Source organism: Agelaius phoeniceus, chromosome 7, assembly GCF_051311805.1.
Source record: "Agelaius phoeniceus isolate bAgePho1 chromosome 7, bAgePho1.hap1, whole genome shotgun sequence".
In the NCBI taxonomy this organism is placed as follows: Eukaryota; Metazoa; Chordata; class Aves; order Passeriformes; family Icteridae; genus Agelaius; species Agelaius phoeniceus.
Window position 1 is genome coordinate 12,257,407 of NC_135271.1, and position 15,435 is coordinate 12,272,841.

At 46.8% G+C, this 15,435-nt stretch overlaps 3 protein-coding genes across 3 annotated transcripts; all 3 read right to left on the reverse strand.

Moving 5' to 3' along the window:
• Positions 1–2,324: 2,324 nt before the first annotated feature.
• LOC129133368 (UDP-glucuronosyltransferase 1A8-like) lies at positions 2,325–6,088 on the reverse strand. The gene is made up of 2 exons (XM_054653097.2): positions 5,240–6,088; positions 2,325–2,387 (listed from the first exon to the last, which is right to left on the reverse strand). The coding sequence occupies exons 1-2, from the start codon at positions 6,086–6,088 to the stop codon at positions 2,325–2,327; spliced, it is 912 nt and encodes a 303-aa protein (XP_054509072.2).
• Positions 6,089–7,476: 1,388 nt separating this feature from the next.
• LOC129133369 (UDP-glucuronosyltransferase 1A6-like) lies at positions 7,477–10,035 on the reverse strand. Its single transcript, XM_054653098.2, has 3 exons — positions 10,019–10,035; positions 8,058–8,940; positions 7,477–7,488 (listed from the first exon to the last, which is right to left on the reverse strand). The coding sequence occupies exons 1-3, from the start codon at positions 10,033–10,035 to the stop codon at positions 7,477–7,479; spliced, it is 912 nt and encodes a 303-aa protein (XP_054509073.2).
• A 363-nt stretch (positions 10,036–10,398) lies between these two features.
• Positions 10,399–15,291, reverse strand: LOC129133371 (UDP-glucuronosyltransferase 1A1-like). Its single transcript, XM_054653099.2, has 3 exons — positions 14,452–15,291; positions 10,562–10,708; positions 10,399–10,419 (listed from the first exon to the last, which is right to left on the reverse strand). Exons 1-3 carry the CDS (start codon positions 15,289–15,291, stop codon positions 10,399–10,401), a joined length of 1,008 nt encoding a protein of 335 aa, XP_054509074.2.
• Between the last annotated feature and the right edge of the window lie 144 nt (positions 15,292–15,435).

Consider the following 15,435-nt stretch of genomic DNA (forward strand, 5'->3'; position numbering starts at 1 on the left):
GGTTATTGGCTGAATGGCACCTTCGTCCCTCAGCAGGACCCCGGCTTTGTGGCACTTCTTGCCACCAGCCCACCACAGCCAAGGTCTGATGGCAAAATGCAGGGAAAATCCATGAAAAAAAGCACCCACAGAGTTGCTGGGCAGAAACACTGCTGAGCCCACATGGGAGGCCTGTGCCTATCAAGAGAGCATGGAAAGGACTCTTCTCCATCGCTGCCACTGAAGGCTGACAGGGTTGTCACAGAGTGAGATAATCTTGCATTTTTAAAAGCATTTTCTTACCTAATGAAACTGATGCCAGTAGTACAGTGAAACATAACTTACAGTGAGGATTCAATGAGGAATCCGTGTACCAGTACCCAGGACTGGGGTTTTGCCTTTTTTTTTTTTCAATAGTTAAACCAAATGGCATCCCTGAGAAAAAATAATTTTCCTTAATGTAAACTCGCATTTTTTAGGAAGATAAGTAGCCAGCAGAAAGTCTTTCCTCATCTATCCACAGAACTTGCAGCTAACCCCTTATCCTATCAGGTATAAAACAACATTGCAAAAGAGCATTTCACCCTTGTACCCCAGATAACAAAGACCAACAACACCTCTCTAGTGCACAAAGTCAGGAATCATTCACGGCCAGTGAGGGGTCAGTTCATGACCAGTGTTGGGTCAGTTCATGACCTCAACCCTGTGTCCAAGTCCTTCTTGATTATAAATTGCTGGGGTTTAATGCTGGTGATAACCTGTCCTTAAAGCCTATAAGCAGGTGAACACAGGAAACAATTTCTGTCTCCAGGGCAATCTGGCCTTGAAAATCTTGCTGGATTTTTTTTTCCCCATGCAGTTTCTGCAGGTTCCTTCCCAAACCTGGTGGGAAATCCTGGACTTTGCTGAGAACCTGCCCTCCAAAAGGAGCAGCAGCTCCAACACCCATGCTAATCCCATCTTGGTAGTTTACAGCATGGATTAATTTCATGGGCATTTTCAAACAGGTCAGAGCAAGGAGATGCACAGAAGACAGGCCATAACCTCAGACAAGGCTGCCAAATGAACACAGGAAGGTTGGTCCACAAAAGGAAGGTGTCCTTGGGATGAGAAGCTGCCATCAGCACAACATTTTCCTGTTCTTTTTATAAATGCTGCTGGGACTCCCAGCATCCTCAGTCAGGAGAAACAAATCCTTACAGCCTGAGGCAAAGGCATTTGTCTCATGACACACAAAGGGTGCTGGCACTGCCCTGACTAGCTCCACTCTGTCACTCTGGACATGGAGGAACCACCCTTAGACATGGAAAACCAATTTCTGGAGAGGCCCAGTGCAAGAGAGATGGGAGATGGCACAGACTGAAAGCAGGACACTGAAGGGACTTACAAATAATTCTCAGTCAATGCAGGAAATCTGGATGCAAAGACTTCATTGCAGCTGTTGTGACAAGAACTGACCAAATTACCTTGGAAGGTTGCTGCTTGGTGTATTTTCTACTCTGGACTCAACTGGATTTTCATTGGCAACAGCAGTTGGCTGAAAACAGCCAATACAAGTTCATTTCCCTTGACTATAACAGAAAAGGTGTCTTGACAGGGTGGCCATACTTCCTTATGGACTCCACAGGCTCCCTACTTTTTGCACCAGACCATCAGAGCAAAAACTGTTGGAAAAGTGAGGCAGCAAGAGGTAGGGCAAGAGAAATCAGAGATAAAGGCAGGACAAACAAAGAAAGAATTAAGTTCTTAGATTAGCACAGGATCAGCTAAGGTCAGAGTTAAGGTAAGTAATTGTTATTGAGAAAATAAACAGCCAGGCTCATTTTTCTGATAAGGAAGAGGTAAGTTTGTGTTTGTTTTTTCATGATGAGTAGCAAAGGGCACCTGGACCTCTCTCAGCTCTGAAGGGTGTGGTGCTTGCTTCCAGCTCCTGTTTTATGTGCAATTGAGGAGCTGAGGATTCCAAATGTGAGATAGCCAGGTGCCTGCTTGGAGGAAAGCCTTCCCCATAGCAATAGCAACGAGCATCAAGGCTTGGGTGAGCCAGGACTGCAGGTTAGTTTTCCTCTCAGAAAGGATAAAGCTTGTTTGGGTTATTCCAGGGAGTCTCTTGGAGCTGGCAGGGAGTGATGGAGCAGCTCTGCAAGCTTTGGGCCCCTCATCCTGCCATTGCTTCAGCTCCAAGAGGAGCTAAAACTTTCTCAAACTGTTCACCTGTGAGTGGGACTGGCTGCGATGTGTGGATTTCTTTCTGAGCGGCACTAAGGAAAGAGAGCAGCAAACAGAAACTTCAGCACCACTAAAACTACAGCAAAAGTGTAGGTTTCATCCTGGAAGTGTTGGTTTCATCCACTGGATTTGCTTCCCTGCTGTGAGGTGAGATTGCTGACCAACTCAAACTCTGGGTCCTGCAAGCAGGAAAACGTTTCTCAGCCAAAAGAGTGTGGGGCTGATGCCCAGAGAAGCTGTGCATCCCTGGCAGTTTCCAAGGCCAGGCTGGACAGGGCTTGGAGCGAACTGGGCTAGTGGAAGGTGTGCCTGCCCGTGGCAGGGGGTGGAATGGGAAGAGTTTTAAAATTCATTCCAACCCAAAACAGCCTGTGATTCTATGTAATTTGATTCCCCTGGTTCCTGAATGATGGATCAGGCTTATCCATGTATCCAGGCTTATCCAGTCCTTATGTAACTGAACCCAGACCCTTTTTTTGGTGCTAAGCAGCATCTGGGAAATGCAGGTTGGTGGCTGCTGACAGAAACCTGCCTGATTCCCCCTCAGGTTTTCTAGGTTTTTTTTAACTCTGTGGAGATACACTAGCTTTAGAGGAAAAACAACCCATACAAGCAAATACATGAGTTGGAAAGGAATAGAAATTTTTGTGAGAGCAAGAAGCAAATAATAGAACACAGATCATTTCCAGGGCAGCTGTTTCCTAAGCCATGAATAGAAACCTTGGGAACATGGAGAGGGTTTTAAAGCAGGATCTGTGCTCTTAAGCCCTGGTGCTGGTAAGAAAAAGGTGTTTATTCAGTTACACTTGGTCTTTACTTGAGTACCTACCTACTTAAACCTGGGGTTAATTTAATGTTTTCAGTTGACCCATTTAAATAAGTACTGGGAGGTTTAGGTGAGAAAAGAACAGAGAGACATTTGGGAGGTGGCTGTAGCTTAAATTCCTGAACTTTGGTTTAATCTAATCATAGAAACATATCAAATCATAGTACCTTTGTTTTTCTGAGCTGGCTAGAAAAGCAGCTTTGCACTAACTTTGGCTAATGATGAAATTGTCACCAGAGTGTCTCAGGGCTCACAGTTTGAGTTGATTTGCAATGTCACCATGCCAGCCTTCAGGTACTTCTCAGAGCCAAGATATTGGCTCTGATTGCTGCAAGCCTTGTGTTAAACTTCCAGACACTTGAGGGGTTGGAAACTTGGGATTTCTCTGCCTGTTAATGAAGGTGTAATTGCTGTTGAGACAACTCCCCATGCAAAGTGCAGGCCAAGAGGAAATCAGCCTGAGGCAGCTTACACAAGGTGTAAATGCAGTTTGTGGTCCCCCAGGCCCAGCCCTGTGGTCTCATGTTCTCCCACAAGCTCTGTGATGATCCTTACACAATGTAGGATTGGATTCCCAGCTGGATAAGGTAAGTAGGGCCAGTTCTGCACAAGCCTGAGCTCCTTCAGCTCAGAGCAGCTCCTCCATGGGACCACATCACATCCAGGAGAGAGGAGCTCTTACCTGGAATGAGACCACCGTGCCCCATTGCCCTGCCTGTGGAAAACTGTGGAAGCAGTGTAAGAAAAAGGCCTGTGGATTCCTTGTCTGAGGAAGAATCTGCAATTTGCATCTCTTCCTCTCTCTCCTCTCCCAGTAATCCTTTTTCTTTTCTTACCTGTTGAGCAATGGGTTCATTCCTCCCATAGGATTATGTTTCTGAACAGCAATGACCAACCCAGGGCTTTACTGGCGTGTGGGAACAGGCAGATTCCATTACCCCCTGTGACTCAATTTACGCTTGTTTACACTCACCTGCTGGGTACTATTCAAAGTGAAATAGGAGAAATTCCTCTGCAGTCTGTAGAAAATGGAGCTAGAAAAGAGCCTGAAGAAAGGATAATTACAGAAGATTTTTCCAGGTGTGGAACATGTGATTTTCACCTGACAGGAGTCTGAAGACAGCAGCTGGCAGGAATAAAGTGAGGGCAGGAGGTCTCTATCCTTGTAGCAAAGTTATGAACACTTTGCAGCTCTAAAACCTTCAGGATATAAAAGTAAAAACTTCTATTCTGGAACCAGCAAGAATTTGCCTCTTAAATCTCAAACTGATGCCACTCTTGTCAGCCTAACTAGATAGAATGCCTTACATTTCATTTTCTACTTAAGAATATTATTCTTTGCCTTCTTTATCAAGTTTAGAGGGCTCTCCATCAGCCTGTCAAAGAGCATCAAAGAAATCTGAAAGAGGAAAGAAAAATCCCACCCCTCCAGCTCCAAGACATTGTGCAGAGATATTGCGTGACCACAATTCAGAAGTGAGGGAGCAATTTCCTGGGAAAAGAGATTTGTCTCCTGCTTTGTGCCAGGATGGAAATGTCCAGTGCTACCATTTTAGAGAGTGCATGTTGACTATTACAATAGATTTAGATTTCTAGATTAGCTTTAAGACCCTGCAGAACAATTCTGGTAAAAGCAGATGTCAAAGTATGACAACTTACCTGAGTTCTGCATTCATGAGTCTTTCACTCAATCCATGACTCTAAGATTATTTCTTGCCATTTCAAGGCGACATTTATATCTCACCCCCACAAACAGGAGTAACCTAACACAGACAGCCAGTTTGGAATGATTTGTCATGAAAATACAACTAAAGTGAATCAACTGATGCTGCTGTGCCTGGAGGTAAAAGCAAAAGATGACTCTTGGATTTTTGATCAGATAAAAGAAATAGATCTTAGATGCCATTAAAACGAAATCAAAACTGGATCTGGTTGGTAGTTAAGACACATTCACTGAGGACAGTAATTCCCATCTGGCTGATGAAATCCCTTTTTGGTTGGTTTGTCACAAAACCCTCATCAATTCAAGTAAGTCCCTATCAAGGTTGTTTGATTTCAGCCTATGGGAAACAATTACCCAAACCTGCATGAATTAAATCATTACCAGAAATAAAAAAAAAATAGGAAAGAATACAGATAAACTTGCTGAAACAACAGAATGACTTTTCATTGGGAAATGCACAATTTTAGGCAAAGAAACATTACCTTAGGCAGAGGTTTCTTCTTAGCACAGTTGATCCCCCCCACAAAGACCATGTTGGGCATCACTGGCCTGACGTACTCAAACACAAAGTCAAACCTCAGGATCCAAATGGCAGCCGAGTTCACCAGGTCCATCAGGGACACATCCCTCTGAAGAACTTCTGAGGAAAGCTTAAGTGCTTCCCCATAGTAAACATTGCAGTAATCAAGCTCCAGGAGGGAAATCAGGGCATTTTCCACCCTCTGGAAAAAAGTCATTTGATCTGAGTTGAAGCTGAAGAGTCTTGGGATGTAGGACAGAGGGCTTGGGCACTGTGGGGCTACAAAGTGCAGGTTGCAACCAAATCCCCTCATGAAGAACACAAAGGGAAGAGAAAGATGATGAGCCAGGATGGTCCCACACATGAAGATAGGATCCGTCAGGATGGCATCAAAGCCGCTTTGGTTGAGGAACCTCAGGGTCTCCTGGCTGCGGAACAGGTCCTTGCACTGCCCAAAGAAGGTGCTGAAAGTATGCACTGAGGCATTGTACATGGCCAGGGCATTGAGGGGGAAAGGCTTCTGCGTCAGGTGCACGGCCACGTATTCCTGGAAGGCGTTATCCAGCTCTTCCAGGGTCTGGCTCACCGGGTGCGTGACCACCTTGTAGGCCTGCGTGGTCTCCATCTGCCAGCTCACCTCGGGGACCAGCACCACCACCTCGTGTCCTCTCTCGCTCAGCTTCTCCACCACTTCCTGCATGCTCAGCCAGTGGCTTCCCAACATGGGCACCACCAGGAGCTTCCCTCCATCCGAGAGGCTGGGCAGGAGGAGGAGGATGGAAATCCAGGCACAGCAAAGCCTCAAAGCCATGTTGCTGTGGTCGCAGTAGGGGCCCTGGAAGAGATTTCTCCTGCAGGTTGTAGCCTGAAGATGCTTTGGAAAGCAACTGAAGGATGATTTGCCAGCTTTTGTAGCTGTGCCCCACCTCTGCCTTTTTGACTCTCCTCCCATTTCGCGTCATCAGAACTTTGTGCCAAGGTCACAGAAAACAATCAATGATTAGGGAGGGTTCAAGGCAGGTTGGGACTTTAAAGGTGGCATTGCGTGAGTCAAGAAAGGTGTGTCACCTTCACACATGCCAAGCTGAGATGATTGCCTAAATGCCACCTTCTTTCCTCAGCAGGACCCTGGCTTTGTGGCACTTCTTGCCACCAGCCCACCACAGCCAAGGGCTGATGGCAAAATGCAGGGAAAATCCATGAAAAAATACACCCACAGAGTGGCTGGGCAGAAACACTGCTGAGCCCACATGGGAGGCCTGTGCCTATCAAGAGAGCACGGAAAGGACTCTTCTCCATCGCTGCCACTGAAGGCTGACAGGGTTGTCACAGAGTGAGATACTCTTGCATTTTTAAAAGCATTTTCTTACCTAATGAAACTGATGCCAGTAGTACAGTGAAACATAACTTACAGTGAGGATTCACATGAGGAATCCATGTACCAGTACCCAGGACTGGGGTTTTGCCTTTTTTTTTTTCAATAGTCAAAACCAAATGGCATCCCTGAGAAAAATAATTTTCCTTAATGTAAACTTGCATTTTTTAGGAAGATAAGAAGCCAGCAGAAAGTCTTTCCTCATCTATCCACAGAACTTGCAGCTAACCCCTTATCCTATCAGGTATAAAACAACATTGCAAAAGAGCATTTCACCCTTGTACCCCAGATAACAAAGACCAACAACACCTCTCTAGTGCACAAAGTCAGGAATTGTTCACGGCCAGTGAGGGGTCAGTTCATGACCAGTGTTGGGTCAGTTCATGACCTCAACCCTGTGTCCAAGTCCTTCTTGATTATAAATTGCTGGGGTTTAATGCTGGTGATAACCTGTCCTTAAAGCCTATAAGCAGGTGAACACAGGAAACAATTTCTGTCTCCAGGGCAATCTGGCCTTGAAAATCTTGATGGATTTTTTTTCCCATGCAGTTTCTGCAGGTTCCTTCCCAAACCTGGTGGGAAATCCTGGCCTTTGCTGAGAACCTGCCCTCCAAAAGGAGCAGCAGCTCCAACACCCATGCTAATCCCATCTTGGTAGTTTACAGCATGGATTAATTTCATGGGCATTTTCAAACAGGTCAGAGCAAGGAGATGCACAGAAGACAGGCCATAACCTCAGACAAGGCTGCCAAATGAACACAGGAAGGTTGGTCCACAAAAGCCCAAATGGAATTTACAGGAGATATCCAGGACAGCCTTAAACCTCATTCAATAATCTAGAAGAGAAGGGGAGGATGAACTGGAAGAGGATTATTTCTGGGGTTTAGATATTGACACCTTGACAATAAAGAATGATGGAAAGGAATCAATCTAGGGGATGCCTGTTGTAGAAAATAGGCAAACTCTTCATTCCTATAACCTTCACTGTGGATGAAAGAGAGGGGATAAATGGACAGTGCATGAGACAGCTGGGAGAGGAGGATAGAAAAGTTCTTCTGGTCAACAAAAGAGACTCTCATTTCCATAAAAGCTACATGTCACTTAAATTCTCCTAATTAAGTCTGATAAGGCTTTAGGTCTGGCAGGATGTGATATATTCTGATATATCTGAATGCTGGGTATTAGGAAACACCATTTCTGCATCATGCAGGATTTCAATCTTTGAACACCAAGCTCTTGTCAGTCAGGGATTGATGCAAGGATGGGAGTGACATCCCTTGCCCAGGGTGGCAGCGGGATGGAATGAGGTAATCTTGAAGGTCCCTTTCAACCCAAACCATTCTGCCATTCTATGATACATTTATACTTTGCCTTTTCCATATAAAAACAAAAGAAAATGTTGTACCTGAGACAGTTTTTTCTTCTGAACACAGTTAATGCCTCCGATAAAAGCCATGTTTGGCATCACTGGCCTCGGGAACTCAAAGACAAAATCGTATCTCATCAGCCAGAAGGATCCACGGCTCAGGAGTTCCGTCACTGTCACTTTCTTTTTGAAAACCTCATATGCAAGCTCTTCAAACTTATCATAGATGGGTTTACAGTAGAAGAGCTCCAGCAGATCGACCAGCACGTTCTTCACCCGCTGGGAAAACGTCATGCTGTCTGAATTATCCAAGAATAACCTGGGCACATAGGAAGGAGGGCTTGGACACTGGGTAGCAGCAGAATCCATTCCACAGGGAAAGCCCCGCAGGAAGTAGACGGAAGGAAGGCCAAGATACTCAGCCACCAGCGGCCCACACATCAGGATGGGATCTGTGAAAATCAAGTCAAATTTGCTCTCTTGCAGGTACTGCATCAGCTCCTCGTTCTGCAGGAGGCTCTTACAGTTGGTGAAGAAGACCGAGGAAAATTCTATCGTGCTTTGATACGAGGTCAGAACAACATTCCAAACAGACTGTTCAATAAAATGGGCATGAACAACGGCCTTGAGCATTTCCCCCAAGTATTCCTCTGTGTAAGGGATTGGATAGGCTTGGACTGTGTAATTCTGAGGCTCCTCTGACTTCATATACAGACTGGTGGAGGGTACAAGCACAACAACCTCGTGTCCCTTTTGCCGCAGTTTCTCCACTACTGGGCGCATGCTGAGCCAGTGACTTCCATCCTGAGGCACCACCAGGATCTTTCCACCTTCAGCCAGGATTAAAGACAACGTCAGGAGGAGAAGTATCCAGGTGCCTCGGTAAAAAAGAGCCATTTTGGTGGGAGTGATCCAGAGGGTTCTGCTCCGCAGGGATCCACGCACTCCTTTATACCATGGTCCGTGCAGAGTAAGCAGGGAATTTATTGGCTGCAGAAATTAATATTTAACTTCCCAATACGGGTGTGATTATCCTGTGATTTTGCCTGTGTTTATGGAAAGGAAGGGAAGCCGTGTCCATAGAGAAACTTTTGTACTTTCTGTTAATGATTAAGCTTCAACCACTTTCAGCACTAAGACACTGTCAGCACTGAGTCTGTGACACCAAGAGCAGGGATGTCATGTTGCAACGATAATCGTGGTTAAAACCATGACTTGGTAAATACATGGCGAGAAAATAATAAAAATACACCCAGCAGAATGGATGCAACTCCATTCCTGAGGACACGAGGCTGATGTTGAATTCCCGACCTCTGGAAGCAGCCAAACCTGCAGCCCTTACAAAGATGTCACGGCCACCAGGATGGATCAGGCAATCCCAAATCTGAGCACAACGATCCCCATTGGCTTTTTCCTCCTGATACTCCAGCAAAATGTGAACTAATGGATGGGTTCAGGGCAAACAAAGGGAAAGGAGGCCGGAACACGGACACAAAGAAGGAGTTTTGGTCTTTGGTTGCTGTCTTGAAAACCCGTATCATGTACTGTGAGCAAAACGAAATTGAGGAGAAGATGTGACACCTCCCACTACTGCCACTGCAGGAAGGTTGTCTCTTTGTGCAAGTGAAAGCAATGCCAGAGCAAAGCCTTTTGGAGGGTGCTAAGGAAGAGCTAAGAGGGCTCTAAACTTGATAAAGAGTTTAGAGCTGTTTATCAGCTGTCAAAGAGCAGCAAAGAAATCTGAAAGAGGAAAGAAAAATCCCACCCCTCCAGCTCCAAGATATTGTGCAGAGATATTGCGTGACCACAATTCAGAAGTGAGGGAGCAATTTCCTGGGAAAAGAGATTTGTCTCCTGCTTTGTGCCGGGATGGAAATGTCCTGTGTTACCATTTTAGAGAGTGCATGTTGACTATTACAATAGATTTAGATTTCTAGATTAGCTTTAAGACCCTGCAGAACAATTCTGGTAAAAGCAGATGTCAAAGTATGACAACTTACCTGAGTTCTGCATTCATGAGTCTTTCACTCAATCCATGACTCTAAGATTATTTCTTGCCATTTCAAGGCGACATTTATATCTCACCCCCACAAACAGGAGTAACCTAACACAGACAGCCAGTTTGGAATGATTTGTCATGAAAATACAACTAAAGTGAATCAACTGATGCTGCTGTGCCTGGAGGTAAAAGCAAAAGATGACTCTTGGATTTTTGATCAGATAAAAGAAATAGATGTCAGATACCATTAAAATGAAATCAAAACTGGATCTGGTTGGTAGTTAAGACACATTCACTGAGGACAGTAATTCCCATCTGGCTGATGAAATCCCTTTTTGGTTGGTTTGTCACAAAACCCTCATCAATTCAAGTAAGTCCCTATCAAGATTGTTTGATTTCAGCCTATGGAAACAATTACTCAAACCTGCATGAATTAAAGCATTACCAGAATATTAAAAAATAACAAACAATACCGATAAACTTGCTGAAACCAAAGAATGACTTTTCATTGGGAAATGCACAATTTTAGGCAAAGAAACATTACCTTAGGCAGAGGTTTCTTCTTAGCACAGTTGATCCCCCCCACAAAGACCATGTTGGGCATCACTGGCCTGACGTACTCAAACACAAAGTCAAACCTCAGGATCCAAATGGCAGCCGAGTTCACCAGGTCCATCAGGGACACATCCCTCTGAAGAACTTCTGAGGAAAGCTTAAGTGCTTCTGCATAGAGACCATTGCAGTAATCAAGCTCCAGGAGGGAAATCAGGGCATTTTCCACCCTCTGGAAAAAAGTCATTTGATCTGAGTTGAAGCTGAAGAGTCTTGGGATGTAGGACAGAGGGCTTGGGCACTGTGGGGCTACAAAGTGCAGGTTGCAACCAAATCCCCTCATGAAGAACACAAAGGGAAGAGAAAGATGATGAGCCAGGACGGCCCCACACATGAAGAAAGGATCTGTCAGGATGGCATCAAAGCCGCTTTGGTTGAGGAACCTCAGGGTCTCCTGGCTGCGGAACAGGTCCTTGCACTGCCCAAAGAAGGTGCTGAAAAGATGCACTGAGGTGTTGTACATGGCCAGGGCATTGAGGGGGAAAGGCTTCTGCGTCAGGTGCACGGCCACGTATTCCTGGAAGGCGTTATCCAGCTCTTCCAGGGTCTGGCTCACCGGGTGCGTGACCACCTTGTAGGCCTGCGTGGTCTCCATCTGCCAGCTCACCTCGGGGACCAGCACCACCACCTCGTGTCCTCTCTCGCTCAGCTTCTCCACCACTTCCTGCATGCTCAGCCAGTGGCTTCCCACCATGGGCACCACCAGGAGTTTCCCTCCATCCGAGAAGCCGGGCAGGAGGAGGAGGATGGAAATCCAGGCACAGCAAAGCCTCAAAGCCATGTTGCTGTGGTCGCAGTAGGGGCCCTGGAAGAGATTTCTCCTGCAGGTTGTAGCCTGAAGATGCTTTGGAAAGCAACTGATGGGTGAATTTGTAGAACTCTGCTCTTTTATGTTCCTGTTGTTAATGATTTACTGCTTTGCATTGTGGGTAGTTTATTTTGCCTTTTCCCTCCTTACTTGGAAAGCCAAGATTTGGTGACCTCTTCAATGCTGAGTCACTGCAGTTCCTCGAGGTTCCGTGAGCTCTTCACCGTGCTACTGGGATCCCTCAGGACTCCTCACCTTTGTTGTGCCTTGTGCTCCACCTTGGCCAGCAGCCAGGGAGGCAACGTTGGTGTGAGCGACCCCCAAGCCCCCAGGAACAAATGAAAAAGAGCCTCTCTGTGTTGGAGACACAGATCCTCAGGTGATTCCTCCAGGGATGGAGCAGGAGACCCTCAGGACAAGGCTCAGGGCTCTTCTGAGCTGGCAGGAATCTCCTCAGTGCCAGGGACACCACAAAGAGGTGCTGACAGGGCCTGGCCTCTCTCTCTCTATAGCCCAAGCTCTCACTTGACAGAGTTGTTTCCCAGCCTGGGAGGTGGCCCCTGGCTGGTTGAAAACTCCTCCCCATCAGGATTCAGACCAGCACCAAATGAGTTTTAGCAGCCACTGGAGGCTCCTCAGGTTTCAGACCTGACTCAGCAAAGGAGCAGGTTCAGCACAGACATGATTTCCCCGGCCTCGCAGCATTGCCACTGATGGCAAAATTAAAACTCTTGCACTCCAGGATATTCAGAGCCATGCAGCCTCCATTCCTCAGGCACACAAGTTCTCTCCTCTCCATTCATGCCACAGTCACTGCACCACAATGAACTGCATATTGTGTTCCTCATACCAGCATTATTTACTTATTTTTCCTGTTTTACCCATGTCTTTAATTATTTCTATTGACAAGGCAGCAGAGAGCAGTTTTATGCCAGGATGGTTTTTTAGAAAACGAAATTTTTGAGTGTCAGAGTAGAGGGGGAGAAGCTCTGAGGTAAAAGAGAATAAAACACTCTCTGAATCCTCTATTATATATTATATATAATATAAATGAACTGCATATATATAATATTATGAACTGCAAAGGAAAAACATCACAGTAACAAATACTAAATATGTTCAGATTTTTATAAAGCACACTCAGACCTGGGCATTGGGAAGCTGACCTGTTTAGAAAAGAGAATGTTCTCCCAAAGAAAAGTGAATTTCTGTATTTTGTGATGGCACCCAGCTGTTTGCTGAAGTGGGATAAGGAGAGGGCTGGCAGGGAAATGTCCTGCCCTCCCCTCCCTCCTGCTGCAGGATGGATTTTCCATCCACACCTTCAGCATGAGGAGTGGGGGTGCAAAGGCAATCCCAGGACTGCTGAAGTTAATCAGTACCTCAGGGTTTGTGAACTGGTCAGAGGCTCCCTCAGTTGGCCTTGTTATCCCAGGTTATCCCAACCAGGAATTCTGGGGAATTTTCTGGGTTCAAGGCAGTACGAGATCAAAGTCGCTCCCTGCTGACACCTGAGCAAAGGGACAGTGGGAAGGCTGGATTTGGGTGAAAAGGCACAAATCTGGGGGCAGCCCTGTCCAGGGAGGGGTAACAGAGCTGGGGAAGGGGTTAAAAACTCTCCCGAGCTGAGGGAACTGGGGCTGTTCATGGAGAAAAGGAGGCTCAGGGGGTACCTTGTCGTGCTCTACATCTCCCTGACAGAAGCTGGGGTGAGATCAGGCTGTCTTGCTGCGTCCCAAGGGAAAGGATGAGAGGAGATGGCCTCATGTTGTGCCAGGGGAGGTTCACAGTGGGTTTTAGGAAAAAGAAACTGGACTGGAAGAATGGCTAAGCAATGGAATAATTTGCCCAGGGAGGTGGTGGAGTCGCCATCTCTGAAGTGTCCTGGAGGAGCCTGGATGTGGCACTTGGGAACGTGGCTTAGGGGTGACGATGGCAGTGCTGGCGTGAGGCTGGGACTGGGTGATCCTGGAGGTCTTTTCCAAGGTGAATGATTCTGTCAAGTGCAGGCTGGCCCATGCCAGGCTCAGGAATGATTAGGGAATACTCGGGAGGGAATTATTAGGGTAGCTACAACACACCGGCCAAGGCTGGAATAAATCCATGACTGGAGATCCCAAACTACCTCTTATAAATCCATGGAAAGAGATCCCCAAGCCCCTCTAATAAACCCATGGCAGGAGATGTCCAATCCCTCTAATAAATCCAGTCACAGATGCCAAAACTGCTCTAATAAATTTATGAAAGGAGATTCCAAATCCCTCTAATAAATTCATGACAATAGATGCCCAGGCCCCTCTAATGAATCCATGACAGGCAATCCCCAAACCCCTGTCATAAATCCATGACTGGAGAACCTAAAATCCCTTAATAAACTCATGGTAGGAGATCCCAACCCGTCCTACTATACCCATAAAAATAGAATCACAAACCCTTCTAACAAATCCAGAAAGAGATCACCAAACCCCTCTAAGAAACCCATGAGAAGAGAGCCCCAAATCTCTCTAATAAATCTGTGCCAGGAGATCCCAAAACTTTTGCAATAAAAGCATGGCAGGATATCCCAAATCCCTGAAATAAATGCAGGACAGAAAATAAGAGTTTGAAAGAGGGAACTGATCTTTGTAGAATGCCAGGATGGTTTGTGTTGGAAGGGACCTTAAAGCTCACCCTGTTCCACCCCATGCCATGGCCAGAGACACCTTCCACTATCCCAGGTGGCTCCAAGCCCTGTCCAATCTGGCCACGGACACATCCAGGGGTGAGGCAGCCACAGCTTCTCTGGGCAACCTGTGCCAGGACCTCAGCATCCTCACAGGGAAGACTTTTTTCCCAATATCCTGTCTAATCCTTTCCTCTGGCAGCTTAAAGCCACTGCCCTTGAGCCAACAGCTCAGGCTCTTGGAAATAGTCTCCCTCCAAAAGAGAGATAAGATGCATCCCTCTCAAACACCTCACTTGGACCATGCAGCTGTGTGAGTGTCACAACCCCTCCCAGGTTGCCAGCCACTGACCTGAGATAAGGGCTTCTTCTTCTCTCCACAGTGGATGCCTCCAATGAAAACCATGTTGGGCATGACAGGCATGGGATACTCAAAGACAAAGTCGATTCTCCTCAGCCAGATGGATCCGTGACTTAAAATCTCCGTCATTGTCATGGGCTTTTGGAGGAACTCTGAGGCCAGCTCCTCAAAGGGAGAATAGGCAATATTGCAGATGAAGGACTCAGAAAGGGCAATCAGGAAGTTCTTGACCCTCTGGGAGAAGGTCATGTGGTCGGTGTTCTCCGAGAACATGCGTGGGACGTAGGACGGCGGGTCCGGGCCCTGAGCCGCGCGAACCTCCAAGGCACACGGAACCAACCGCAGGAAGAAAACGCTGGGGATGGAGAAGTGCAGGGCAATGATCTGCCCACAGGGTGACACGGGATCTGTGAGCAGGGCATCAAAGTGACCCTCTCCAATGTACTTCAGCAGCTCTTGGTTGTGCAGCAAGGACTTGCATGAGGCATGAAAAAGGGCTCCGCTCTGCCGGTACTCCTGCAAAAGCTTCCAGAATCTCACCAGGAAAGGCTCTTGGCTGAAAGATTTTGCACTGAGGGAGCGTACATGTTCTTCCACATCCTCCTTCATCAATGGCACAGAGTAGGTTTTCAGTTCGTAGACATCTGAGGAATCGATCAGGATTTTGTTGTCCGGTGCAATGACCACGATTTGGTGCCCTCTCTTGCTCAGCTCTATCAGCACTTTTTTCATGCTGAGCCAGTGGCTGCCCTCCATGGGGATCACCAGCAGCCTCCCAGTGGCAGCCGGGCTCAGGAGGCACAGGAAGGGCAGCAGCAGTGCCACCAGCATGGTGTGAGCTGTGCAGAGTGGAAGTCTGGCACCAGAGAGGCCAGGAGCGCTCTGCCAGCTTTTGTAGCCGTGCTCCACCTCAGCCCTTTTGAGTCTCCTCCCATTTGGGGTCATCATATCTTTGCAGCAAGGTCACAGAAAGCA

What these genes read in the sequence shown, in the direction of transcription:
- LOC129133371 (XM_054653099.2), bottom strand. Translation starts at nt 15,291, where the DNA reads ATGCTGGTGGCACTGCTGCTGCCCTTCCTGTGCCTCCTGAGCCCGGCT. An exon ending in AGAAGAAGCCCTTATCTCAG is followed by an intron (nt 10,709 to 14,451) that starts GTCAGTGGCTGG and finishes GAAGTTCTTCAG; the next exon opens with AGGGATGTGTCCCTGATGGA. An exon ending in AGAAGAAACCTCTGCCTAAG is followed by an intron (nt 10,420 to 10,561) that starts GTAATGTTTCTT and finishes TTGTTTCCATAG; the next exon opens with GCTGAAATCAAACAATCTTG.
- LOC129133368 (XM_054653097.2), bottom strand. Translation starts at nt 6,088, where the DNA reads ATGGCTTTGAGGCTTTGCTGTGCCTGGATTTCCATCCTCCTCCTCCTG. An exon ending in AGAAGAAACCTCTGCCTAAG is followed by an intron (nt 2,388 to 5,239) that starts GTAATGTTTCTT and finishes TCCTGCTTGCAG; the next exon opens with GACCCAGAGTTTGAGTTGGT.